The 26,932-nt window shown below is 39.6% G+C and overlaps 1 protein-coding gene across 1 annotated transcript in view; it reads right to left on the reverse strand.

Annotated features, from left to right (window-relative positions):
- PAPPA2 (pappalysin 2) overlaps positions 1-26,932 on the reverse strand; it is a 294,310-nt gene that overhangs the window by 36,806 nt on the left and 230,572 nt on the right. Inside the window, exons 17-20 of the mRNA XM_035010738.1 lie at positions 16,447-16,615; positions 14,891-15,026; positions 12,789-12,898; positions 961-1,032 (exon numbers count right to left, since the gene is read on the reverse strand). Of these exons, the coding sequence (XP_034866629.1) occupies positions 961-1,032; positions 12,789-12,898; positions 14,891-15,026; positions 16,447-16,615 (487 nt within the window). The remainder of the gene's footprint in view (positions 1-960; positions 1,033-12,788; positions 12,899-14,890; positions 15,027-16,446; positions 16,616-26,932) is intronic.

Consider the following 26,932-nt stretch of genomic DNA (forward strand, 5'->3'; position numbering starts at 1 on the left):
CTTCTTTGGCCTCATGTAGATCCCAGTTTCCCAGAATTAGATAAAGAGAAACAGGGGTACAGAAGAGCCCAGGGACTGACAAGCATGTGGGTTGGGTGTGTGCTGGGGGAGGGTGCTGGAAATCAGTAGCGGTGCAACAACTCTTGCTAGCACACAGGGAGCAGCCAGAATTACCCAAGTGTCACCGCTAAGTGGCTTAATTACTTGCAGTGAGAGATTTGGATGGCAAAACGTATTGTGACTGAGGGGCCATCCCCAGGGTGAGACGGTTTCAATCTTTTGTGTGTGTGTGTGTGAGAGAGAGAGGTGCCCCTCCCGCCGCCCATGTCAGGATTCCTGGGTCAGTCTCCCTCAGTAAGGCTCTGCCTCATTCTTGACTCTTCTTCACAATAACTCCTGCTAATCTAGCTAAGGAATTCACAGCATGCTAAATCCCCTACTAGAAGGGACTCCCCTGTGTGAAGAAGTACGTAGGATTCCCTGAGGAAGTAAAGGTCTGGTTTGAGTTAATCAACAGTGGATTATGGGTCTACCTCAGAGGTTGAGAACCTAGATGCCTGCATGACCCAGGCAGTTGATGTTAACGAGGGATGTGCACTAGGTAAGAAGCCACAGGGAGAGGGCGGCATCTTGCTGACCCAGAGAGCAGCTGTCCTTCTGGGGCTGTGGCTGTTACTCAAAGCCAGCTAATCGTTGCCATGTTTGCCAGATAGTCATGTTTTTCAAGAGACAAATCTGCACAAAGTGTTTCATATTGAGGAGGAGGAGGAAGAAGCGGAGGAGGAGAAGATGAAGAGAAAAAGAAATCCTAATATCTGTAATTTGGGGATTGGAGAGCTAAATATAAGAGATTAAACAAAGGGCACAGGAGCAAGATCTTGAATTAGAAAGACTCAACTCCCTGTGAGTTAAGCAGACTAGAGAACTCTAGTCTGGGTTTGGGAGGGGGAAGCAGCTTACCTCACACGACTGAATGCAGTGGACCAGGACCGGGTCTGGGTGCCATTGGCGCCGCCCAGTGCATACGATGCTCTGAAGGGGAAGAGGAAAGAACAGAAAACAAAAACAAAGAGCCCTGGTCAGTAAGAGAAGGAGCAAATCCTGAGCTCCCCCTACCAGCCCAACCTCATTCCCTGAGGAGGGAGACCCTGGCTGTGCTCCATCCAGAGGGCCGAGGCCAGTTGGTCTTTCCTGAAGAACTGCTAATCCTGCCAGCTGGTGCCAAGGCGGAACTCTCATCCTCTTCATCCTCCTTCGCCCCCCACTCCTCCAAAGTATCAAAATTTCCAGAGAGGTGTAGGTGTAATTTTAGAAAGCATCCTCAATGTTGTGATGAGTTTAATTTGGTTCTAGGCATAAGATTGTTTCCATTTGTTTTTGAAGTTTTCAATAACATTACAAGAAACTGTGAGCTGTCTGTGTTGACCAGGAAGCACCGTGGATTTTTAAGAGCTGAGAAATATAGCTTCACAAGAGGAGTCTTGAACTAAAAATGGATCTCAAGAATCCGAGATGATAAGATGTGAGTGCCAAGCAAGGACCAGAGGATTCATTGCACAATCTGCACTCTTGTTAGCACATTTATTGCTTCCTCGTGGGAAATAAAAGAAGGTCTATGCATTGGACAAATAGGGTTAATGTGACACCACTGGGGCTCGAAATGGCACCCACATCAAACTGGAGAGAGCAAAACCACGTTCGTATTAAACACTGATGACTGTCTCTGTCCCAGTGGCCATTTCCAGATGTGCAATTAAACAAACAGCCATCTACTCTTTGTTGAATGATACTTATCATTGAACTTTTTCCTTTTAATTTTTGTCTTTTAAAATTCCAAAAGATACACTTCAGGAAAAGAGAAAGTCCCACAGGAGGCTTCAGGGAGAAAAGGAGATTCTCTCCATAGCCAGCTATCAACCCAGTCATTTGTAGACTTTCATACGCACATGTAAATTCACTGTGCTAGGAATACAGTGCAATCACAAGAAAAATAATACACAGTCAGATATGAGCTTTACACAAGATAGCACTTCCAGTAATTGGAAATTATACATTCTAGAATGCTAAGACTGTGCAATAATCAGATTGGAGACATTTGCATATATTAATATGTAGGTATATGAATATAAAACTCATAGTTATGAGAATGGGAGTCTGCAAGATTTTCCTGGAGTTGTACTGCTATAAACTAAAACTCCTCTTTTACCACTTCCCTAAAGAGGAGATAAATACCATATATCCTAACAATTTCTGATATTCATAATTCCACATTATAATAGCATAGAAATTGACTCAGTTTTAAAAAGGATTATCAAATCTATACAGAATCCTACAAATATATAAGGTAAACACAATAAGGGTGTTCAGCCTACTAAAAACTGAGGTATTCTGCACTAAAAGCCACTTAAGCAGACCATTTGCATATAAACAATGGCTCTGCTACCTGGAAAGGACTCTTGTTTATGTTTTAAAACCAGTATCAATGGAACTCTATTTAGCTAGCAATGGTCCTGATCTCTATTATTTAAAATATCAACATTTTATGCTTCCTTGTTGTCACCAGATAATGATAAAGCATAAAACAGGAAGTTTTACCCTTGAGATGTAAATACATAGCAATCTTATTCCTTCTTATGGCACCACATTCTCTAAGGATCCCCATTCCCCATCCTTATCAGTCAGACATTCAAATGTATACAGGCTTCAGGCACTATGAGCCAGATTCCCCAGTCAGCAAGAGGGGTCTGAAGATCCACAAATCTAGTTGCTGTCCTTAGAGAGGTCAATTCTACCACACAATAAGGGGATATTTAGCCTTGGCACCCTCACATGATGTCCATGGCCAGAACTCTCCAGAACATTCTAAACTGACTGTACCAGCTTCTCTTATGCCATCTAAACCTTCTATCCCATCCACCTCTTTCATAAATGTAGGAGTGTGGGTTTGTTAACACTTTAGAAATTCTAAGGATATATTGCAAAGGGGGGAAAGAAAGAAAGGAAGAGTCTGCCTTTACTTTCAATTTGGTTTTTTCACTCTTTTGTCCTATCGTCTCCAACTGATGTTTTCTATCTTTGTATATTTATATAATTTTATCACTATGTAATACAAATTCACAGAATATAAAACGTTTAAAGGGTGCACAATCTCCCTCCTATTCCTGACCCCCAACCACCCAAGTTCCTCCATTTGATTTTCTGTATTTGTATCATTGCAGAGATATTCTACGCATATGCATACATATACATATGAAACTATTTCCACATACAAATTATAAGATACCATAATTTTATTTTGTACTTTGGTCTGTTGCTGTTTGCTTGCTTGTCTTGATTTCACTTCACAGTGTTTTCTCAGGGTTCTGTTCATTTTATGTTATCTGGAGTATTGCATCCTATTGATTGTGTAGTATTTCTTTGCATGTATGAACCCTCATTTACTTAACCAGACCCATACTGATGGATATTTAGGTTATTAACAGTCTTTTGCTCCAACAAACAGTGCTATGCATAAATCATTTCATTCATGGGCAACTATATCTGTAGAATAAATTCATGATAGTAGAATTGAGAATACCCATCTCAATGATTCCTTAATGTTCTGTAATTCAGACATGAGATGAATTCAAACTGGCAACCTTCCTTAATCTCTATAAAATTGCAACAGCTTCTGGTACCTGGGTCATATGCCTTCCTAGATTGCGAAATCCTTGAGAATACAGACTGTCTCCCATTCATATATCTTATCTCAGTGACTTAGAGATGATGTTCTTCAAGCATTTGTCAACCACTAAATATGATGTTGGAGCTCCAGGATTCCTGACTACCTTCTAGCCTGTGAATGTCATTCATCCCATAAGAAAAGATATGCTTATGTCATTAATTGAACTACTACTTATTGATCAAAACTGGAGGAGAATTTCAAATGTGTTTCAGGCCCTAAATTTTGTGGGCTGGTTTGTGATGGTGAGGTGAAAGAGGGGAGTGAAACAGGAAGAAAAGCAATGAGAAGGGCTAGCTACTGGTGAGATTAGTTAAATTAATTCAACAAGGAGGTCATCAGCCTGAGGTGGCTCTGATCCATGGTGGCCTACTTAGGCAACCCAATATCTAAGCCTGTGAATGCTTCCAGGTTACGAAAATGAAAACTATGGACAACCAATCACAAAGAGCCAACTAGGCTTTAAGCTATAGCCAATCAATAGTATCCTTACTTTCCTTCTGTCTTTTGCTCTACCATAGAGTCTCTCCTGAGCTCCTCTTGGTGGAGCACTCCTAACCACTTCTGGTTTGACGCTGCCTGACTTAAATAGAGTTTTGTTCCAATAGGCTCTTAAAAATTGTAATAAGCCTCAATTTATCTTTTAAGAATTCACTATGATTTTCTTATTTTCTGGAATATTTTTGATAAATTAGGATAGTATATATTACATTTGAAAAGCTATAGGAAATAATTGAAAGAGCCACCTTATATCCTCTGTCCCGCTTTATCAAATCTTAACAATTTGATGTATCTGCTTCCAGAATTTAAGTCACTAGAGATTCAATTAACGTCCCCTATACGTACCCCTCCAACCTCATTCTCCTTCCTTCCTCCCTACTGGTAGGCAACAACTATTCTGAATTTTTAAATCATTATTCCTATACATTTTTATATTATTATAACTACTGGTATCATACTATTAGCAAGCCACTTTGCAGGTGAATTGATTGTGAACAAAGATTTGTTTTGAACTTTCCAAAAGGAAAGCATTCATGAGAAAACCAGTTTAAAGATTTCCTCTTGGTTGGGCTATTTTTAAATTTTTAAAAAGTACAAGGGAAAAAGGGAAGAACAAAAGGAAGGTGGAAGGGGGAAAGAGACAGAGAGAGAGAGAGAGAAGGAAGGGAGGGAGGAAGGGAGGGCATAAGGGAACTGAAGGCTATTGCTTGGTTAAATGTCTCCCTAAAGGTCACAAGACTGATGGTTAGCCAACACTAAGGTCTAACACAGAATTGCTCAATTGTTTTTTTAATCAGGAATAGTTACTTGACAGAATGGGCTGCTAATCACAACAGACCACAAAGTTCTGCAGCTGCCCAGGTTTGTGACAATTTCCCTATTACTACATATGTATGCAACGCTAAATACAACACAGCATTGTTTTTGCATATTTATTTAGACAGTCGCACATTATCCTGCAGCTTGCTTTTCAGTTCTTCTTCCCCCATCCTCCAAGATGGTCTTGGACTCGATGCCTTGAGACTTATTCAAACCAAAAGCAGACACTTCCATACTTGAAACTGATGAAAAAGAAGGTTTTTTCATGACTCATGTCTGAGGGATTTGTTCTCCCACTGATGTCTGTGTGGCAAGTGTCACTGGAGCTGTTACACAACTGTGCCCATCAAGAGGACACTCTGAAGGATGAGGGTGAGGATGAGGAGATGAGAAAACAGACAGGAGGGTGAGACCAGCTAGTCAGACACTATGACTCCTGGGGGGCACTGTCTTCTTTTTCTCTTCCTGCTTCTCTCTTCCTCTTAAAACATTTTGTTTTTGCTTAAGGAATTATTAATCCTTTGGGGACCAATTTGGGAAAACAAAGTCAGAAATTACAAGACTTGTTTTGACTGAGCAATTCTAGTGAAGAGCTGGGGCGTCGAGGGAGGGATTCCCTGCAGTGTTGAGCATCTTTACAAACCTCACATGTCGAGCCACAGGAAAATCTCATTAGTTTGGACTTCACTAATTCCTAATTGTGATATACTAAAAAAAGAAAAGAGAAGCATTGTTCGGTCTGTGAAAAATGAAGTTATGAAGCAAACTAATAGAGGAAATGAGATGTTATGATGGATGCTTTTGTACTTCAGAATGGAACACTTTCAAGTATAATTTAGAAAAACTCATTTACATGCAAACAATTGCCACATTATGTATTAAAAAAATCATCTCCCCATGAAATCAGATTCTTGAAGGACCACTTCTTTCCAACATAAGTAAAAATGTTAATTTTCACATTTTAAGTGGTAAATCTCAAAATATAATAAAACACCCTCTCAACACAGTGGTTAAGGACAGTCATAAAAATTCAACCTTACATAGGCCTTTGGAAAAATTGAAAGGTTTGCCTTGGGAAAGAGCTCTGTGGAGGCAGGAGCTACTCTCTTCTATAGGCTCTGGTTTCACATGGCAACCCCGTTCTGAGCAAGGGATGAAATGAGTCATATGCTGAGGAGATCTAGGGATGAAAATAAGACATCATTCCTACCCTCAAGAATCTTCCAGTTTAGAGGTAGAATGACAGAAAAGAAGAAAAAGGAAGAAAAGAATGAAGACGAGGAAATACAGGGATGAGAAAAGCACAAAGTACTCCCAGCAAAATTTGGAAGGGGAGCTCCTCCCACACCCTCAGCTCGGGCTCCCCAGACCATCGGGTGTCTAGGCACTGCCAGAGAGGTGTGGGAGGCTGTGGAGCAAAAGCTCTTGTTTCTGGGTGTGAGCAATGGTACTGACTGGGCACTTGGCTGTTTCCTGTATCCCAACTGCCAGATTCCACTGCTCAGTCACCTTGACTGGCAGGCCTTTATTTGACTGCCAAGAAGCCCTTTTGTTTGGTGTCCTCTCTTTCTGCCAGGTATTTCTCTGCAAATGTCATCACCGTAGAAAGGTCTAGATGTCTGTGTATAGCAGGTGAAGGAGGAAGACACCATTATAAGAACAAAAGGCCCAGCAAGTCCATCTGAGCATTTCAAATCCTCACCTCTTGTCTCCCACAGCCAGCAGGCCCTTGAGTCTTTAGAAATAATAGTCATTTTCATCTGTACTCTTAGTCTCGCAACCGAAGCTGTTAGAAGTTGCTTCTTTAGTCAGTGTTCAAATAGGAAACACTGAATGGCCATTAATTCCCTTCCCAGCCCCATTTGTAAAAGGGACAGAAAAAAGAAACAAATGAACTACATGTTTCTGTCTACACACACGGGTGCACACCAATAAGCAAAGTATAAAACTTAGAGAATGATGCTTTCTCTTCCATAGAAATAACTGGTGATACCTGCTCAGAGAGGAAGGAAACTTTCAAAGGTAAGATTTGTACTGAATCAACTGAAATTTCATTTTTACTCACTTCAGAACTATATGCTAAAAACTGTGTAAGACATTTCCAAAGTGTTACTTTTGATTTTTACAACAGCACTGCAAGATAGATAATATTATCCTCACCCTTTGCTGATGAATAGACAGAAGCCACCGAAGGGTAAGTATTTGAACCCTCACTCTTCTTTATGCCAGTTGCTACTTTGAGTTGTTTTACATCAAAACCCAAGGTTACCTAGGTCCTCAGAAATTCTTCCTTTAATGGAAAGTATATTATTCTAGAAGTCAGGTATCATTTGCAGGAATAAAAAGCAGCAGAACCCCCAGAGGAAGGCAAATCAACTTTGTGGGGATCTCAAAAGTATACTTGAATGTTCTTTAAAAACAATCTCTTTCACAATAAGGAAAAGTAGAATTATAGAAACTGTTTCTCTAAATTATTTTTGTTAGAGAAGGAAGCAAGGAAGGAAGGAAAGAATAAGGAAGGAAAAAAGAGAAGTGTAGGAATGAGGGGGTTCTTATAATTGAGAGGAGTGGCTTCTTTTCTATTTGATGAGCAAACTAATCCCAATATACACTGCAGGGGAAAGAAACAACTATGGCAAATGGGGTGATTCAGGGGAGATCACATTGGACTTGGGATCAGACAAGTTGATTGCACTTCTTTCTCCACTTCTTGTTAGCTGTGCAAGCTTGGACAGATCATCCAACATCAACTTTATTGGTAAAAATAAGGATAATAAAATCCTGCTTTCCTAGTTTATTGGTTTCTGATAAGATTAAAATGAAATTATAAATATATAAAAATATATGTATTTTTATATATACAACTTTGAAAACAATAAAGTGTTATACAACTGTAAGATATCATTTTTATTACAAAGAATGAAGTCACTGGAAGCAGACTAGAGAAAATGATGCAACTGAATTCATTTGCTCTGTAGTCTTGCCAGATATAAAGGTATTTGAAGTATGGGAGATAGGCATTTGCACGAAATAAAGAGATCACCATTTACTAAACAAAGGAGCCAGGCTCCAAATGGACATGTTTGTACTTAAAATATTTATGTTGCCAGTATTTTATTTTGTAATAGCAGTGTCTCTCAAAACATTACCGCGGAATGACTGGGTGTGCTTCATGGCATTGCCAGCCTCTCTGAAGGGTAGAACCCAGTTCTGTCCCTCTTACAAACTGCCCAAGTGATTCTTAAGGACACCAAAATTTAAGATTGAGTATATATATGGAACAACCCCCAAGATAAATCGATGTAAGTTATAAGGATTTTACTTGATGAAGAGATTCATTTAACACAACTGCTTTGGTTTATAAGACATTTCCTCTTATTTATGAGGACAAGGTTAGATTTCCTGCTGCTCACGAGCTGCTGGGTGCCACAAAATAGTAGACATCATGAAATCATCTATGGGTGGTGTGTAATCTTATCTCTGAGAACCTGGGAACACAGGAATAAGCTCATCACCATTCCCATTGCTTCCATTGACTTCTTTCTCTTGTTGTCTGTTATAATAAAGTTTTGATTTCCTAAAAACAAAGCATCCCATGGGGTGCCTGGGTGGCTCATTCGTTAAGCGTCTGCCTTCGGCTCAGGTCATGATCCCAGGGTCCTGGGATCGAGCCCCGCATTGGGCTCCCTGCTCAGCGGGAAACCTGCTTCTCCCTCTCCCACTCCCTCTGCTTGTGTTCCCTCTCTCGCTGTGTCTCTCTCTGTCAAATAAATAAATAAAATCTTTAAAAAAAAACACACAAAAAACAAAGCATCCCATGTAAGCTTTTTGGAAGCAATGCTCCTTTATTTCATTATATCTATGAAATTGTTGAGAGATGCACAGATGACAGCTTCTTTGGACGCTCTATGATAATTCATGTTAACTACTGGATTAACACTGGGTTTTCTTTTGGCATAAAGAATCTTGATTTGGGTTATGTTATCAATTATATATTCAACTTTTAAAATTCTGACCTTTGGATGTTTTCTCAGGAACAATTACTCTTGCAAAGTAAGGATGAGGCTCATTTTTTAGTTATCTCAATTCTTCCTCCACATTATGAGAAGGAGCTAATTACTTCACTTTGTTTTCACACAGAAATAGGACCCAAGTCTATTTAGTGCCTCTAAAAATATGCAAATTATGATCAGTCTAGCGGTACCCCCAAATCACAAAGAAGGGCAGTATCATTGCAGATGGGAAGAGCAGGTAGAGGTGAGGAAAAGCAACCTGTCTCTAGTAAGAATGGCAACTAATCAAGAAAGATTGTTCCTCATCAAGCACAGAGTTAATTTCTATCCATGTTTCTCATCTGATACTCATGTTAACCTTGTGAAATGGGTAGTATGTCTATCTTACAGATGAGGAAATGGAGGCACAGAACAGTAAAATTGCCTAAAATTATGCACCTGATGGATAATAGAGATTATGAGTGAAAACTCAGGTTTTTTAAAAATACATTTTTGATTCTAAGGTCTACAACATTTCTGTGATGCTAATGTCCTCAAAATCATGCCTGGATAACCTGTTTCAAAACCTGGATTTACTGACTAGACCATGGTCGTGACACACGCAATGATACAAACAACAACCACTTGATGTTTGGCTTAAGGAGAAAAAAGTGCTCTGCATTTTTTCTCTGGGGTGGGCAACTTGAAAATGACAAGGACGTGATTACACAGTTGCACAGAGCCGCCGAAATGGCCCAGTTTGACAAGGAAGTGGACATTTCCTTCCAAAGTAGAAAATGGTGCTACAATTTCTTTGCTCACTCAACCAATGTTTATAAGACACTTACGAGGTTCCCAGCACTGGAAAAGTCACTAGGAATATAAATGTAAAGTAAATGCTATGGAATAAGGGTAAATAAATAATAATGACTCCCTGAAGGACAGTTCAGAAAAAGGAGGCTTTCAGAAAATAGAGAATATTGTTTTCTAGTTTGGAAACAGTCATGCCTCTGTCGTTGGTACCCCTGCTATCTTCATGGAGACAACTGAACTGCTCTTCTTTGAATGTTCCACTTGGAAAGCAGAAGTGGGAGACTCCAATCACTGGAAGGCCTGCACTCTGGCCTCCCAAACCCTACATCCACCGACTGACAGCCTTTACGGGGAAGTGGGTGGAGAAGAGTTCCTTAAGCAGTTTATCTCTCAAGAGGAAGAAAAGGGTCTGAAATATCCTAAGCATTTCCCCCTTCAGCTACTAATGGAGAAAGAGAAGTCTTTTCTCAGGGGAAGCTGAATTTAAGGGACTGAAGGAAAAGGTCTAGACCATCTGGCACTCCATGAAACAGGAGGCAGGAGTCCTTCCAGAGCTCTTCCTCCGGGCGCTGTAATTCCAGCTAGACCTTCACAGCAGACTATGGGAAATGGGACAGAAAGTCTAGAAAGGCCAGGGATGGGAGAACCAGGCAAGGTGTTTCTCTGGCTTTCTCCTTCCCACCCAAATCCAGTCTTCACACTGCCCTCAGGCTCCTGGTTTGCTCCACTCTGCTCAGTGTCCTCCTTGGGTTCTACATCCTAGGAGGGGCGTGGCCTGCCCTGCGGGATCTCGCCCACCTGCCTCTCCCCTATCTCATCCTTCTAGTACCCATCTTCCCTCTCCCTTACCACCATACATACCGTGGTTTCAGCCACAGAGAACATCTTACCATTCCTAACCCTCTAGAACATTCCTCACGATCATAGTCTATGACCCAGAGGAAAAGCCTCCTGGTCATTTGATCCTTCTTGAAGCTCCTGAGCAGAAGAATTAGTTGCTTCCTCCTGGGTGTTCCCACAGCACTTCTACCACAACCAACCCACTTCCTGTGTTGCTTTATTATAAATGTTTTCATGGCCAGATTATAAGTCTCATAAATAGAAGGACTATCATTTTCTCATCTCCATATTCCCAGCACTTAGCCCAGTTCCAGGGCACATAGTAAGTCCCAACAAATGTTTGTTCAATGAATAACTGACTGAATTAATAGGGGTATGCTACTCCCCATCCCCCTCTCCTGAATTGTACTTGGAGTAGTTTTTCTGATCCTCCTGCTTTGACACAAATCCCTACTGATAATACAGCACAATTAGCCTGTGAGGAAAAAGAAGCAATCTGAGGATGGTTTCCAAATGAAATATGGAACATCTCTAGACTCCATCTCTTGGTGAATCTATGAGAACAGCCTTCCAAGGATTTTCTTTGTTAGAGAGTCTAATAAAGCAACGAAGGTCCCAGGCTCTGTGTTATCCCCACCCTTCCCACTCTAAGGAGAAATAACTAATTTAGCACAAGATCTTCTCCATCTAGATCTTGTATAGCCTTCTCTTCCTCATTTTCATTTATTTACCTCTCAAATATTTATTGAGCAATTTCTGCCTACTAGGCACTGTTCTAGGATCAGGGGATATAGTAGTGAATGGAACAGACAATATTCCCCCTGGGGGCTTTTAATTCTAGCAGCAGAAAAGGATACTAAATAAGATAAATAAGTAAAATGTATAATATGCCTGGTAATGGTAAGTCTTAAGGAGAAAAAATAAAAATGGGAAAGGGGGACAGAAAGTTTTAGGGGAGTTAATATTTTAGAAACAAAGAGGGCCCTGATATTTGAGTAAAATTCTAAAGAAAGCCAAGAAGCAAGACATGAGGAAACCTGGGAGAAGAGCATTCTAGGCAGAGGGAACCACAGAGCAAAGGTACTGTGGTGGGAGTGTTGCTGGCATGTCTAAGAATCAGCCAAGAAGCCATTGTGACAAGATTAGAGTGAGCCAAGGAAAGCATATAAGGGATGAAGTCAGAAAGGTAAACGTGATCACTGGAGGAAAGGAGGCCATGGAACTGAGAATCCAGGTTTTGGAAGTGTCAAGTGTGTGGAAATTGAAATCAATGAGTCCTGTGGGAGTATCAGCAAATGCGACCATGACCCAGGAGCTAAAGTGTTTAAGAAATAAGGGGAGGGGGTGACCTAAAGGTAAGAAGATGACAGAAGATGAAGTTGGTTTTGTTGGCATTAGATTCAAATGTGGGGGACTCCAGGGAGGAGACAGGGAGAATAGTTTGGAAGTGTCACTGAGGAGACAGGAGGGCAGGTGCCCCTCTCCTGGGCCCAGGGGAGAGAGAAAGCAGGGAGAGGAGTCCTCAGGGTTTCAACAGAGAATGTGAACAAAAGGAGAGCCCAGAGAAGAGGCTGTCAGTGTAGTGGGTCTTGCCCACAACCGACTGGATTCCATGGGGCCTGGGGAGAAGATCTCAGAGTTCAGAAAGGGTGGGCAGGAAAGGCAGCTCTCTCTTACTCCCTTTGGTCATTCTTTCTCTGTTTTCAGTTTTATCTTCATCTTTTCCAAACCATCTTTCCCTCTCCATCCTTCTTTCAACTTTCTTCATTTCTTTGGCTTCTTCTAAGTTTTCCTGTCCTATTTTTCATTAGTAGTAATCTTCTCTTCCCATTTCCTTTCTGAATTACCATTCTTTATGTCTCCAAGTCCTCCTTCTAGATTATCTTTTAAACTGTCCTTTGGATAGGGGCCATTTTTTTCTCAAGTTTCCTCTTTTCTCTTCCTGATTTTTAGTTCTTCTCTCTAGGAATGATCCATGTGGTTGTTTGCTTTAAGGATGCTTTGAAAGCCTCGGAAATTACTCCAGGGAATATGCTGTCAGTTCAAAATTTCCCCCCAGTAGTCTTACATCCTTGGCACATAAAAAATGTCCCTTTCCTCACCTGGACTTTGACAGGTTCCATCCAGTGCTCCAGAGTGTCAGCAGTGATGTTCTCAGGCAGAATTACAGGATCACTAGGGGGAATTACGCACGATGGGGAACACACTGCACCTGGAGGAACAGAAATTTATAGCAGAGACTTGAACTTCTTAGATCGCTGTCTTTTTCATTCTGGTATCAATAGCTTTGATTTTTTAAGAGCAATTACTTTCTACGTTATGGGTCACCACATTATCATGGTTATAGGCAGGGCTGATATTCATCTACTATGCACCTGTAGGGATACTTCTACACTAATTGCTAAAGAGCCACTGCCCCAAGTTAACTCCCCTTGACAAAATGCCCACTCTTCTTTCTGGTCCAGTATAGCCCCTTCTCTGGAATCTCTGAATCCCTGCATGATCCAGCCATTAAAAGTTTAACTCCTGGCCCTGTAGACCTCCAACATCCTACTCTAGGACTCTGGCCAGCCAAAGACTAAGCTGATGGGCTGATGCCTTTTAAGTACATTTAATATCATTCCTGCTTATATGATCTCTGGAAGGCTTTTAATTATAGCAGCCACTACCTAATAAATTTACTAGCTGGGGAAAAAAATGGCCCAGAAATTATGAAGGCAGATTTATAATGTCTGTTGCTCCAGTGAAGATCATTATGCTGTCAGCCAAAAAACCTATGTGATTAAAAGAGGAAGCAACAGGAAATTAGAAGCAGAGGCTCTGATCATGTGTTAGCCTCCTGAAGGAAAATCTTGCTCCGTTCCCTTGTATGTGGGGCCCAAGTGTCTTCTAAAACTCTATTCAAAGATGACACACTCCCAGGGTTCTCTGCTTCCTCATCTATAGATTTGTTCATCTCCAAGCTTCTTTTTAGCTCTCACTGTCTCTATGTCTACGTTTTCTGCAAACTTGTGAAATAACTCAAAATGCTAAATGACTCTTAAGAGCTCTATATATGTGAGTGCATGACATTTTAATACAGAAATTAGAGAGTGGGGAGATGAGACTTCACTCATGAAACACCATTCAAAAGGCCCAGTCTGAGCACCCCACTACTCCATGCCTGACCATGAGATATCTTGGGGCAAAGAGCAACCTAAAGATGGTAGAGAACCATCTCTGAAACTAATGAGCTTTCTCATTCACTCAAAGTATGCCCACTGGCATTATACAGTTACAGTGACATAAAATTACTCCTTGCTTGGGGCACCTGGGTGTCTCAGTTGGCTAAACATCCAACTCTTGATTTTGGCTCCGGTCATGATCTCGGGGTCATGAGATCAAGCCCCATGTTGGGCTCCGCGCTCGGTGCAGAGTCTGCTTGAGATTCTCTGCCTCTCCCTTTCCCTCTGCCCCTCCCTCTGCTCATGTGTGCCCTCTCTCTCCTTCTCTCTAAAATAAATAATAAATAAATAAATAAATAAATAAATAAATAAATAAATAAAATCGTAAAAAAAAAATATTACTCCTTGCTTATGCAGTTCAGAACTCAGGGTTAATCTTACAAGGTTTTCCACAAAAAAGCATCTCTTTTCTATGATGCTTAGGTCCAGACAGGGCAAAATTGAATCAACATCACTATAAATCAGCTCTGACCAAAGAGACCCTTAGTTGCCATTACTTGATTAAGAATTTGCCTATAGGTTCTGGAGCCTGGTCCTCTCATTCTGGAGAAAGAATGGCTAAAAAGCAACGCAAGCAAATGCCATCTCAAATCATCCCTTCAGAAACTCTCTGCTCCAGTAACAACTGCAGGAAGAATGGAGAAGGGGCGAGCACATGCATAGTGTATGGCTACACATTTCTACCTTTCCTCTTGAACTACAACTCAACTCCTGCTACAAATAAATCCACTTTCTGCCTGCAGCGCTTGGGTAACATGACCAGACCCTCTGCAAATAGCTCAGCAGCCACACCAATGTTACACGCATGTGGAAGGGTAAAAAGGAGCTTGCCATAAATTTTATTTTTACTGAACCAGCCAAAAGTCAACTTGCATTTCCATCTACTCCTCAGGGAGAACAATGGATCTGACTCAAACTCCAGCCAGGCTTAATAAAAGGATTACTTGGGAGCAGAATTCACCATCTCCTCCCAAACTTACCAATTCCGTATCCCTGTTCACACTTATACTCCACAAAATTCAGCTCCGAAGGGGGTGGTGGGCACTCCCCTTGCAGGTTCTCACACAACTTGAACTCCTCAGTCCACAGTCCCTCCTTAGTGCAGAGGATGGGACGCTAAAATATCAAAAGTAAACATTTCCATTCTTGTTTTGTTAACTTCATTTAGACCAGGGAAAAAAGTGGTCTGATGAAAATGGTAGTGTTCTCCAACTTTTAGAACCTGGACTAAAAGATACTATTGAAATAATAAACCATGTTGTTACTGACCAAAAAATAAAAATAAAAAATAAGAAAAGTCAAGACAATTTTTTGCTATTTGGATGTGAAGAAACCATGGACAATTTTGTCATTAATGAAATTTATTAACAATGTGTTTTCCTCTGTATATAAGGATTCAGTGAGCTGTTAACTGTAGCCCACATATTCGGAGATATTTTTGGAATTTTTTTCACAGATGGTGTTGTTTTGCATGGATTCATCCATACTATCACACAAACGCTGCTTGTAGCAAATGTCAGATTTTTTTTCAAGAGGAGTGTGATCCAGTGAAACCAATTCATAATTTTTCCAAAGGTATTTTTGCCTTTCTGCTTGAATGGACACATCGTAGTTTCTTTTGATCTCACCAAAGTTTTATTTCCTTTCTCCATATGTATGCTGGTTTGTGTGACTCTTGGCTCCACACCCCCAATAATCACAAAGTATACTATATGCAGATCACAGAGAAAATAGCACTAACTCACAAAACCCAAGAAAGCAAGATTTTAGAATTGTAGATAAAACTCTCCCTTCATCCAGGGCCAACTCCTTGAGGCTTTAAACAATCAGTGCAAACGGATGTGTCTGATTTCTCAGGAGTCTCATTTCATGGCATATTCTTTTCACATCTGTCCAGCAGTACTTACCTTGGAGTGCTGGACACTGAGACAGACATGTGCCAGGAGAGCAGTCAAGGTCATTGATCTCTGCCTAGGAAGTCTGCTTAACTTCCTGTCTCGTGTGTGTATGTGTGTGGTACTTGAAAAGAGTCAAAACTAAAACTGATTTTCATCACATAACCACGATAAGACTGTGGTTTTCATTTGAGACCTCTTGTGCCAAAATCCTAGGAAGAATGGTAGTCAGATAGTGCTTTCAGCTTTGCCTTTGCTGAGAAATTTGTGTTTCTGTTCAGAACTCTGTTCTATTGAAAAATATGATACCAGCTTTCAGAGCCAGGTTAGGTCAGTGGCCATACATGGGAGGAAATCACATTGCCAAAGCAAAAACCCAGCATTTTTTGGAATTTACCCAGGTACCCAAACCCAAAAGGTTTTTCCTTTTATCCAAGAGGAAGTTCTAAACTCAGGAGAAACTATTCCAAAAACGTGGTTATCTTCTGAATTTTCTATCGAATAATATCAACACTGCTGCTTAGAATCCCAGCTTAGTAAGGCCCTGCCTACTGGGATTCACTTAGATCATTTCCAGTCAACATTCTTGGATTGGTCATCAAGATTAGAGCAGAGCCTGATCCAAAACCAAGTCATCTTACCCTTCCACTTTCCTGGTTACAGTTGAGCATACACTGGCTGTTGAGCTCAAAGCCATTGGTACATTCATACATGCCTTCAAAGACAGGAGAAGGGGGCTCACACACCACTGGGATGCAGCTGCCTTGCTCCCAGATTCCACCCTCCAGGCACTGTATCTTCAGGAAGTTGCTGATGAGACATGAAACAAAATAGCCCATTAGACTCCCTCAAGGAGGTCATGGTAGAAGTCTGGGTTCTCAGTAATATGGGATAAGGATTAGCAAATAGGCAGGAGCAGTTGGTTCTTGTTAACTAAAGGTCCTACCTCACCAGTCTAATTTCTAAGTCATGGAAGTAAAAATAGTAGTGGACACTTAGCAGTGATAACAACAGCTATTGTATGGTATAGGCATACCTTGGAGATATTGCAGGTTCAGTTCCAGACCACTACAATGGGAGATCTCACAATAAAGCGAGTCAAATGAATTTTTTGGTCTCCAGTGCATATAAAACTTATGTTTAAACTATACTGTAGTCTATTAAGTGTGCAATAGCATTATGTCTGAAACAAACAATGAAAGCTTAATCCTGTCTAGATTTTGATTTAAAGCAAGAGACACGTGACTCTTTTACTCAAACACTTAGAGAACATTGTAGTATTATTAATTGGCCTAATTCCAGTTTTGTTGTTTCTTAGGGAATATAGAGGCCCAAGGAGAGGGAGAGGGATGGGGGAACAGCCAGTCAGTGAAGCAGTAAGAATACACACAACGTTTATCGATTAAGTTTGCTCTCATATGGATACGGTTCATGGTGCCCCAAAACAATTACAATAATAACATCAAAGATCACTGATCACAAATTACCATAACAAATACAATAATAATGAAGAAGTCTGAGATATTGCGAGAATTACCAAAACATGGCACAGAGACATGAGGTGAGTAAGTGCTGTTGGAAAAACAATACCCACAGACTTGCTCAGTGCAGGATTGCCACAGACCTTTGATTTGTAAAAAAAAAAAACAAAAAAACCCCCCAAAAACCCAAAACCCCAAAAATGCAATATCTTCAAAGCACAATAAAGCAAAACACAATAAAACAAGGTATGCCTGTAATATTTGATATAAATCTCTCAAGAGAGCTTGATAAATATCAGTGCAAGGTCTAGATTGTTTACAGCTGGGTTTTATTTAAGCTTTTCATCTCGGAGAAGCCTCACACCTAAGTGCACTGGGAAATGCCAGGTGGGATGAAGGAAAGAAAAAAGTTATCACACACTCAGGGGACTACCCAGAAGTGATGTGGGGATCATCAATGTTCATATGGTAATATAATTGATGAAGTTGCCAATATATCTTCGTTCTCCAGAGAGGGGAGAAGATACAGCATATAGATTTTCTTTTAAAACAGAAACTCTTAGCCTGAACTTCAGAAGGGCAAGGACCTTTCTAGAGATTACTATGGCCATTTTGTTTGTTCACAAGTCCATCTTTTCCTTGGAAAGCACTCATAGGTTCCCAAAGTAGGCATGACTCAACAGTCCTGAAGGAATTGCTCTTCCTTCTCATGCATGAACATGGCCTCCAACCAGAGAAACTGCTTTGAGGTAGACAGAAGTAGACAGTGAGGTAGACTCACTGCCAATTTGAAGGTGTTTTCCATATTGCTGTTTTAATGCATCCACTTCTGATTCAGAGCAATCCTGGTTATGAGCTTTGATTCTGAAACAGAAGTAATTCCGTGGCCATGGACTCAACCATATGGTGGCCTTAAATTATTATTTTCCAGGGCCATGATGCTCTTTTTAAATTTAAATATGCCCACAACTTTTAATGACTGTCACATTATTACCTCCTGTGTACTTCTCCAGTATTCTAACGTTACACTAGTAAAATATTTATCACATTGTTTTATAAACGTGCACATGTCTCTCTTTTCCACTAAGGTGAAAACTTCCTGAAGGCTAGGATTGTGTCTTATTCTTGTTTTTAATCCTCATAATAATTCCTAAATAATATCTGGCTTACATTAGTTAAGTATCTTTCAGGTTGAATAATTTAACTAAAATTCACAGTGTGTTAGGCATATTGCAGAGCACATTACACATGGTAACAAACTGATATTTCCTGATGAAATAGTATTATTATTCCTATTTCAAAGATAAAGAAATATACTCAGAAATATGAAATAATTTGCCCTAGATCCTATAGCACAGATGCATTTATTTGATTTCAAATAATTTAAATAGGGGCGCCTGGGTGGCTCAGTCAGTAAAACACCTCCCTTTGGCTGAGGTCATGATCTCAGAGTCCTGGGATCAAGCCCTGTGTCGGGTTCCCTGCTCAGCGGGGAGTCTGCTTCTCCCTCTCCTGCTCCCCCTGCTTGTGCTCTCTCTCTCTCAAATAAATAAATATTTTTAAATAAAATAATTTAAATAAATTTTAATAGTTTAACATAATTTGAACAGTCTCCATTTAGAAACAAGTGAAGGATTGTTAGTTTTTTATTGAGGCAAAATTATTATATAACATTAGTTTCAGATATGCAACATGATAATTTGATATTTATATACACTACAAAGTGATCACCACAATAAGTCTAGTTACCATTTTTCAGCACACAACTGACCTCCTTCACCCATTTCATCTATTCCCACCTACTTTCCCCTCTGATAACCATCCACCTATTCTCTGTATCCATGAGTTTTGTTTTATTTGTTCATTTGTTCTGGGTTTTCTAATTCCATGTATAAGTAAAATATATGGCATTTGTCTTTCCCTGACTTACTTCGCTTAGCTTAATATCCTTAAGATCTATCCATGTTGTCACAAATGGCAAGATTTCCTTCTTTTAATGGCTGAGTAGTATTCCACCATGTATATACACTACATTTTCTTTATCCATTCATCCATTGATAGGCACTTGGTTGTTTCTATATCTTGGCTATTGTAAATAATGGTGCAATGAACACAGGAGTGCATATATCCTTTCAAATTAGTGTTTTTATTTTCATTTTTTTGGATAAATACCTAGAAATGGAATAACTGGATCATATTGTAGTTCTATTCTTGATTTTTTGAGGATCCTCCATACTGTTTTCCATGGTGACTACACTAATTTACATTTACAACAATATTTTCTCCACATCCTCTTCAACACTTGTTATTTCTTGTCTTTTTGATAATAGCCATTCTAACAGGTTTGAAAGGATATCTCCCTGTCGTTTGGATTTGCATTTACCTGATAATTAGTGATTTTGAACATCTTTTCATGTGTCTGTTGGCCATCTGTATGTCTTCTTTGGAAAAATGTCTATTTAGATCCTCTGCCCATTTTTTAATTTTTTTTTTTTTTTGCTATTGAGTTGTTTCAGTTTTTTATATATTTTGGATAGTAACCCCTTATTTGTTATATGACGTGCAAACATTTTCTTCCGTTCAGTAGGTTGCCTTTTCATTTTGTTGATGGTTTCCTTTGCTGTGAAGCTTTTTAGTTTAATGTAGTCCCACTTGTTAATTTTTCTTTTTGTTGCCTTCAATTTTGGAATCAAATCCAAAAATTCAATGCCAAGACCAATGCTGAAGAGTTTACCTTCTATGTTTTCTTCTAAGAGTTTTGTTGTTTCAGGCCTTACATTCATGTCTTTGATCCATTGGGGGTCAATTTTTGTGTAGGGTGTAAGACAATGTAGGGTCTAGTTTCATTGTTTTACATGTGGCTGACCAGTTTTTCCCAACACCATTTATGGAAGAGACTGCCCTTTCTCCATTGAATATTCTTGGCTCCTTTGTTGTAAATTAACTGTCCATATATGTGTGGGTTTATTGCTGGACTCTCTATTCTATTTCATTGATCAACATGTCTGTTATAACAACACCATATTGTTTTGATTATTATAGCTTTGTAGTATAGTTTGAAATCAGGGAGCATGATACCTCCAGCTTTGCTCTTCTTTCTCAAGATTACTTCAGCTACTCAGAGTCTTTGGCCCCTACAAATTTTATATCTGTTTGTTCTAGTTCTGTGAAAAACACCATTGGAATTTTAATAGGGATTGCAGTGAATCTGTAGATTTCTTTGGGTAGTATGGATATTTTAACAATATTAATTCTTCCAATCCAGGAGTATGGAATATCTTTCCATTTATTTTTGTCTTCTTCAATTCCTTTCATCAATGTTTTTGAGTTTTCAGTATACAGGTGTTTTACCTCCTTGGTTAAATTTATTCCTAGGCATTTTATTCCTTTTGATGCAATTGTACATGGGGTTGTTTTCTTAATTTCTGTAGTAGTTTGTTATTAGTATATAGAAACAATTTTACTGAATTTACTTGTTAGTTCTTCACTGAACTAATAAATAAAATTTTACTGAATTCATTTATTAGTTCTAATGATTTTTTTTGTGGAATCTTTAGGGTTTTATCTATACAGTATCATATCATCTGCAGATTGTGACAGTGTTACTTTCTTTCCAATTTAGATGTCTTTTATTTCTCTTTCTTGCCTAATTGCTGTGGCTAGGACTTCCAATACTATGTTGAATAAAAGCAGCAAGAGTGGGCATCTTTGTCATGTTCCTAATCTTAGAGGAAAAGCTTTCAGCTTTTCACTGTTTAGTTTGATGTTAAACAGTTATTGAGATTCATACTTTTATTCCCAGGAATATTTTAGGGTAGAAATCTGATTTTGTGACTGGAATTCTTAAGCATCATGGTTTATGTGAACATATATCTACTATCTGTTAATAATAAATACTATTTTTGAGTTATATTTCAGGTGTTTGGCAAAATACCTATATACATTATTTCATTGAATCCTCCAAATGGCAGTTAAGGTAAATATATTATTATCCACATACAGAAGGAATTGAGTGTGAGAGAGATTTAAAGCTAGCTCAAAGATCCACAGTAAAAAGTATATTAGGACCTAGACCTAGGTGACTAGCTGCCAAAGCCTGTGGTCCTTCCACTGTGTCTGGTTTAACTGTTCCTTTTATGTTCTACAGCTCACTTTGAATATTAATAGCATCTCTATCCTATTCAATATCCCAGATGTCCTTTATTCTGATACCACATTTAGAAGTGTGGCAAAAAAAAAAAGAAGATTCATTTTAAGTTTATGTATTGAGTAATAAATTACATACAGAGTATTACACAAATCTTAGTACACAGATCAAAGAATTTTTACATGTGAATACACCTGGGTAATCACGCAGATCAAGATAAAGAGCATTTCCAGTGCCCCAGAACTCCCCTGGTGTTCCTTACAGTTAAACCTTCCCACACCCCTGCAATCCACACTATTCTGACTTCCATCAGCATAGATTATGTTTGCCTGTTCTTGAACTTTATATAAATGAAATCACACACTATGTACTATTTAGTATATGGCTTCTTTCTCTAAAGAAAGATGCCACTTAAAAATGTCTTCCCAAATCTATTTTCGATGAAAGGTTTGTAGTTCTTTTGATTATAACTAAATTCCTTTTTGTCCCTCTTGTAGACTGGATATTCTACTCTTCTTTCACACTACAGAGTTTATATCCTCCCAGGGACTCTCTTCTTTCTACCACCTCCCACAGATGAAATCCTTCCCCTACCTCTGCTGAATTGACATCCTCCAGCTGGAGAGAGCAGGCAATACCACTGACACCAGGGAAGAGGCAAGGCTGTAAAACCGTGCATGTCAGCATGGTTATAAAGGAAAACCCTTGCTTGGCCAAGACGATAATATTTTGACTTCATGTGGTATTTTTCTCTGAATTGGTTGGAACTCTTCAACATGGAAATAGTCCTCCCTTTTCTTGCATGAAGAGCCATTCAAGAATGCCGATTTCATATATTTCCTTGCCTGTTTAATAACCTCAGTGGTGAAGGTAGATAGATCATGGGTAAGTTGGCCATTGTAGGTGGTAGTTGAACAACATGACAGGCCCTGTGATGCAAACCACCAGCAATATTGGTAAAATATAGACAGGGAGAATGCTGGAAGGTAGAAAGGAAAGCAACAAAGCTCCCACTGGTACCTCTGAACTCCACAGGAGACACTACAGGCAGGGATGAGAGGAGGTTGGGAGAGAGACCTGATTCCCTAGGAAATGGTATTTCCTTTCTATAGGTTTCCCTATGCCCCCTCAACTTCATGGATTCTCCTTCCCAGTTTCTTCTCCCTTGATTAGGGATGGCCTCCTATGGCCATCTCTCCATACACCTCTCACAGCTTCTTCATGGCACTCTATCAGATGACCCACTTCAAGTTCTACCCTCAGACTGCTCACAATGCATTTGATTGGTTAGTTACTCAAGGCCCAATAGCAAGCCTTGTCTTACTGGCTCCATATCAATGCCTGTCAATCTCTTGAAACTTGAATGCCATGGGCTGGTTCTGGCCATAAGAGACTGTGATTAGGGCAAGAATTCAGTGTCCTGGATTCCTCTTAATTCCAGGAAATTTGGTTTCCACAAAGGGCCCTTGAAGGGGACTAAAGCCTATAGTAATGGCAAGACTTTGTCTCCAAGGGTGCCACAGCTCCCTCTTCTAAGTTTAGTGTTGAGGAGTGTCCTCTGAGCCTTTTAAAATCATTAATGAAAAAATTGGTTTATTTACCATGGTTCAACTCCTTCATATAAAGTGTTATGAATCAAAAGTCAAGAGGCACTTTGAAATCATGAAATGAGTAGGTTTGCATTTCAAAGAATGATGGCACTGTTTACTAGATCGATGCACACAGGCAGACCCTCACCAGGACAGGGATTCCAAACTTCTTTGTTAGTCCAGTACAAATGTCCTTCACATAAAACATTCTACTCACTGACTATTAGCTATCTATATTTTCTTCATTCCAATGGAGTAAAAGAGGCTAAACTATCACATTAGGAACTATGAAGTGACTTGTCCAATGCCACATTGCAAACAATTCATTGGCAAAAGAAAAAACAGAATCCAGAGTTTTCAAATCATAATATAACACCCCAATCCTCAGACCAATGGTTTCCAAATGACATTTGTAGACCAATCATGTAGGAGACATTTGAAAAACCTAGACTGACAGGCTTACTAAATCAAGTATCCTGGGACTACCCTACACTCTGTATTTTTAAATTGGCCAGCAGTTTTTATATGTAGCTAGGTTGGAAAACCACTAAAATCTACACTACTTTCCTATAGCTAAAATTAACCTTAGATGTAGAAGTCAGAGAGCAAAATCACATACCTAACAACCTTGGTTAAAAAGGCTGAATGCTTAGCAAAGACCAAACAGGAATAGTTACAGCCAGACAACTTACTCTGTAAATGGTACCATGAGGAGTTGGGGCTAGGGGAAGGTCTGTATTTATTTTCCTTCTAACTACTCCAGACAAATCACCACAATTTCCAAGTTAGAAGATGCTTTTTTCCAATTTCCAGAACTTGTGGTATCCACCTAGTGCTGAAAATCCAGCTGTGCTCTTTCTGCTTCTTACACCATTGCCAGAAATAAAGATCTTGTAATCAAAACTTGGCTGAAAGTTTGATTGATGTTGCTTGAGGCACACATGAGTCTATCCTACCCTATTCTTCTATCACCATTGCAGGGTTTTCAAAAGTATTATTTATTTTTCACTGGAGAAAATAAAAATATGATTGTTGAGTCCAAGAGAATTAGCACGTCTTTACCAATCAAGGGCATCTGGTGTCTCCAATGGGTAGTCCCTCATGAATAATAACAATAACAGAAAAACAATAAAATATTGAACACTTAAGTGCTAGGGATTATGCAGAATAATACATATCTACATCATTTTATCCTTAAACCCCCCTGTGTGAGAAGGATTATTGTTATGTGAGTTCTTGATTACCTTATCTTTGTGCATCCTCTTCCTCAACCACCCCCATACCATCATCTACCTTGTTGCTCAAATTTGAAACTTAAAGACATCCTTGATTCTACTCTTTCTATCAATTTTACCTTTTTCCCCAACCTCCCCGCCATCTGATTTTATTTAATCCATCAGCAAGTCCTCTCAATTTTTCCTCCCAAATATCTCCGGAATCTGTCGCCACGCCTCTTGCATCTCCACTGTGATGAATGCTAGCCCCAGTTCCCATCTCTCACCTACTAACTGGACACCCCACTTCTCTGGACCCCTTCCTATACAGTTGGCAAATACCAGTCAGAGAGATATTTTATAAAATAAATAAATATATTACATCAAGTCATTTTCTTGCTTAGAACATTTCAATTGCCTCTTCTTGCATGGGAATAAATTCAAACTTTCTCATTTCTTACAAGTCCTGCATAATCTTGTCCCACTTTCTCTGACCTCATCCTATGTCCCATTCACCTTTAATGTACTTTGTCCACATTGGACTTAGAATCCCAAGCACAACCAAGTTTTTTCCTGCCAAAGGACTTTGGTGCTATTCTCTCTGCTTGTGTTTTTCTTTTTGCTCTTCTGACTGGCTCTTCTTCCTACCTAAAAATAATTTTTGCCACTCCAGAGCAACCTTATTTTACACCTTTATTGTTTTTGGTTTTTAATCAAAGCACCTGTCTCAAGGAATGCATACTCTAATTAATTTTTTTTGTCTTTTTTTTTTAGTTTTAGTAATTTATTTCCTGTCTCCCCCACTGGAATATAAGCTTGGTGAGAGCAAGACCGTATTTACTATTATATCTTCAGTCTCCAGCACAATGTCTGGTACATCATAGGCACCAATAAACATTAGTTCAATGAATGTATTATTTTATAGATGAGGTAAATAAGGTTTAGAAAAGTAGGATAACTTGCCTGGGGTTATCTAACTGGTTAATGGAAGGAGAAGGATCAGTAAGTACCATGATCCATCTGATATCAATGCCTAAATCACAATATGGAAGCACCATTATTCCTAGAAATGAAGCTGCAGATAAAGGACCTCCCTTTACCTAGTACATTTATACTGAATGTCACAAAATCCTACCACATAGAACATTTCTAAAAAGGAGGTGTAAAAGCAAGGAGTAACCACATTTTCATAACACAGATTAGGAAACTAAAGCATTAATTGGCTAAGCGCTGTATGTGGCTCACAGTCAGCTTTTGAATTGAAATTAAAAGCCTCTTTACTCAGAATAGTTTAGCCCTTTACCACTTACCATGTGGTTCCCAGAACAGCAGCACTAGAATCTCCCCAGAGTTTGTCAGCAGTGCATAACCTCGGGCTGCACCCAAGCCTGACTCAATCAGAATCTGCATTTTAACAAGATCCCCAAGTGATTCCTATGCACATTCAAGTTTGAGAAGCATTACTCTAGACTGTGTTAAAAGACACAGTCCTCTACCCGACCGCAGAGAGAACCATCAGCACTTTCAAACTCCGTACCAGTTTTTTTTTTCTAGAAGATTTTATTTATTTATTTGACAGAGAGAGAGAGACAGCGAGAGAGGGAACACAAGCAGGGGGGAGTGGGAGAGGGAGAAGCAGGCTTCCCGCCGAGCGGGGAGCCCGATGTGGGGCTCGATCCCAGGATCCCGGGATCATGACCCCAGCCGAAGGCAGACGCCTAACGACTGAGCCACCCAGGCGCCCCTCCGTACCAGTTTTTATCTTAACAAACTGTAGACCTGGTTTCTCAAGTCAATATCCTAAATGAAGAGCAGGCGGACTTCAGTCATGGCCAGTCCATAGCCCATCAGTGAGTCCACCCTCTGTACAGCAGGCCCTCGATGTTTAGCCCCAGTCCACTCCACTAGATAAGAAATAGTGTTAGCAGGACCAACCCACTAGACACATTGGCTTTGGTTTTTCATTCTTCCCTGACTCAAAAAAATACCCCTTACAAAGCTCTTCTTCCATGTAAAATAGTGCCTCTCTGTCAGAATAAGCAGTGTGCGCAATCCTAAAAGTACATAGATAGTTCTACTTCTAAGCCCCACCCCTCACTTCTATTTGGGCTTTCTGCGACTAAATCTTAGGTCTCCAAATTGGCAGATGCAATAATGCCTTGCCCCAGGTCTGAACACCTAACTCAAGTTTGGGGCCCTTCCTCCCCCTTTCATTGCCCCTGCCTTAGTTGTCCAATTCTCAGCCTCTCTCATTTTAAGTTCAGTAGCTCCCACTTAATCTCTTTTGCATGAGTCTCTTGGTCCCTCACACAATTCTCCATAAAGCTAACAGGGTTTATCTTCTTACCAAATCTTCTCAGGTCACCCCCAGATTTTAAAACATTCTGAAGTTTCTGCAATGCATGCAATTTAAACCCAAACATACAATGGCAATTAACATTACCGCAAAATTCTAATATTCATTCCCTTCAGTGTATACTTAAGGACCTGGTGGTTACACTGAAATGCAGGAGTGAACTGGTTCCAAAACAAAACCTATTAAATAGGAATCTCTTGCCTTCCCCATCTTTCATCATTCAGCATTCATACATCCAGTCAACAAATACTCACTGAGCATCTAGTACATGCCTATGCATTATATTAGGTCATATAGTTTATTTATTTTTTTAAAGATTTTTATTCATTTGAGAAAGAGA

Source organism: Mirounga leonina, unplaced genomic scaffold, assembly GCF_011800145.1.
Source record: "Mirounga leonina isolate KUSES-001 unplaced genomic scaffold, KU_Mleo_1.0 Mir_154, whole genome shotgun sequence".
NCBI classification, from domain to species: domain Eukaryota; kingdom Metazoa; phylum Chordata; class Mammalia; order Carnivora; family Phocidae; genus Mirounga; species Mirounga leonina.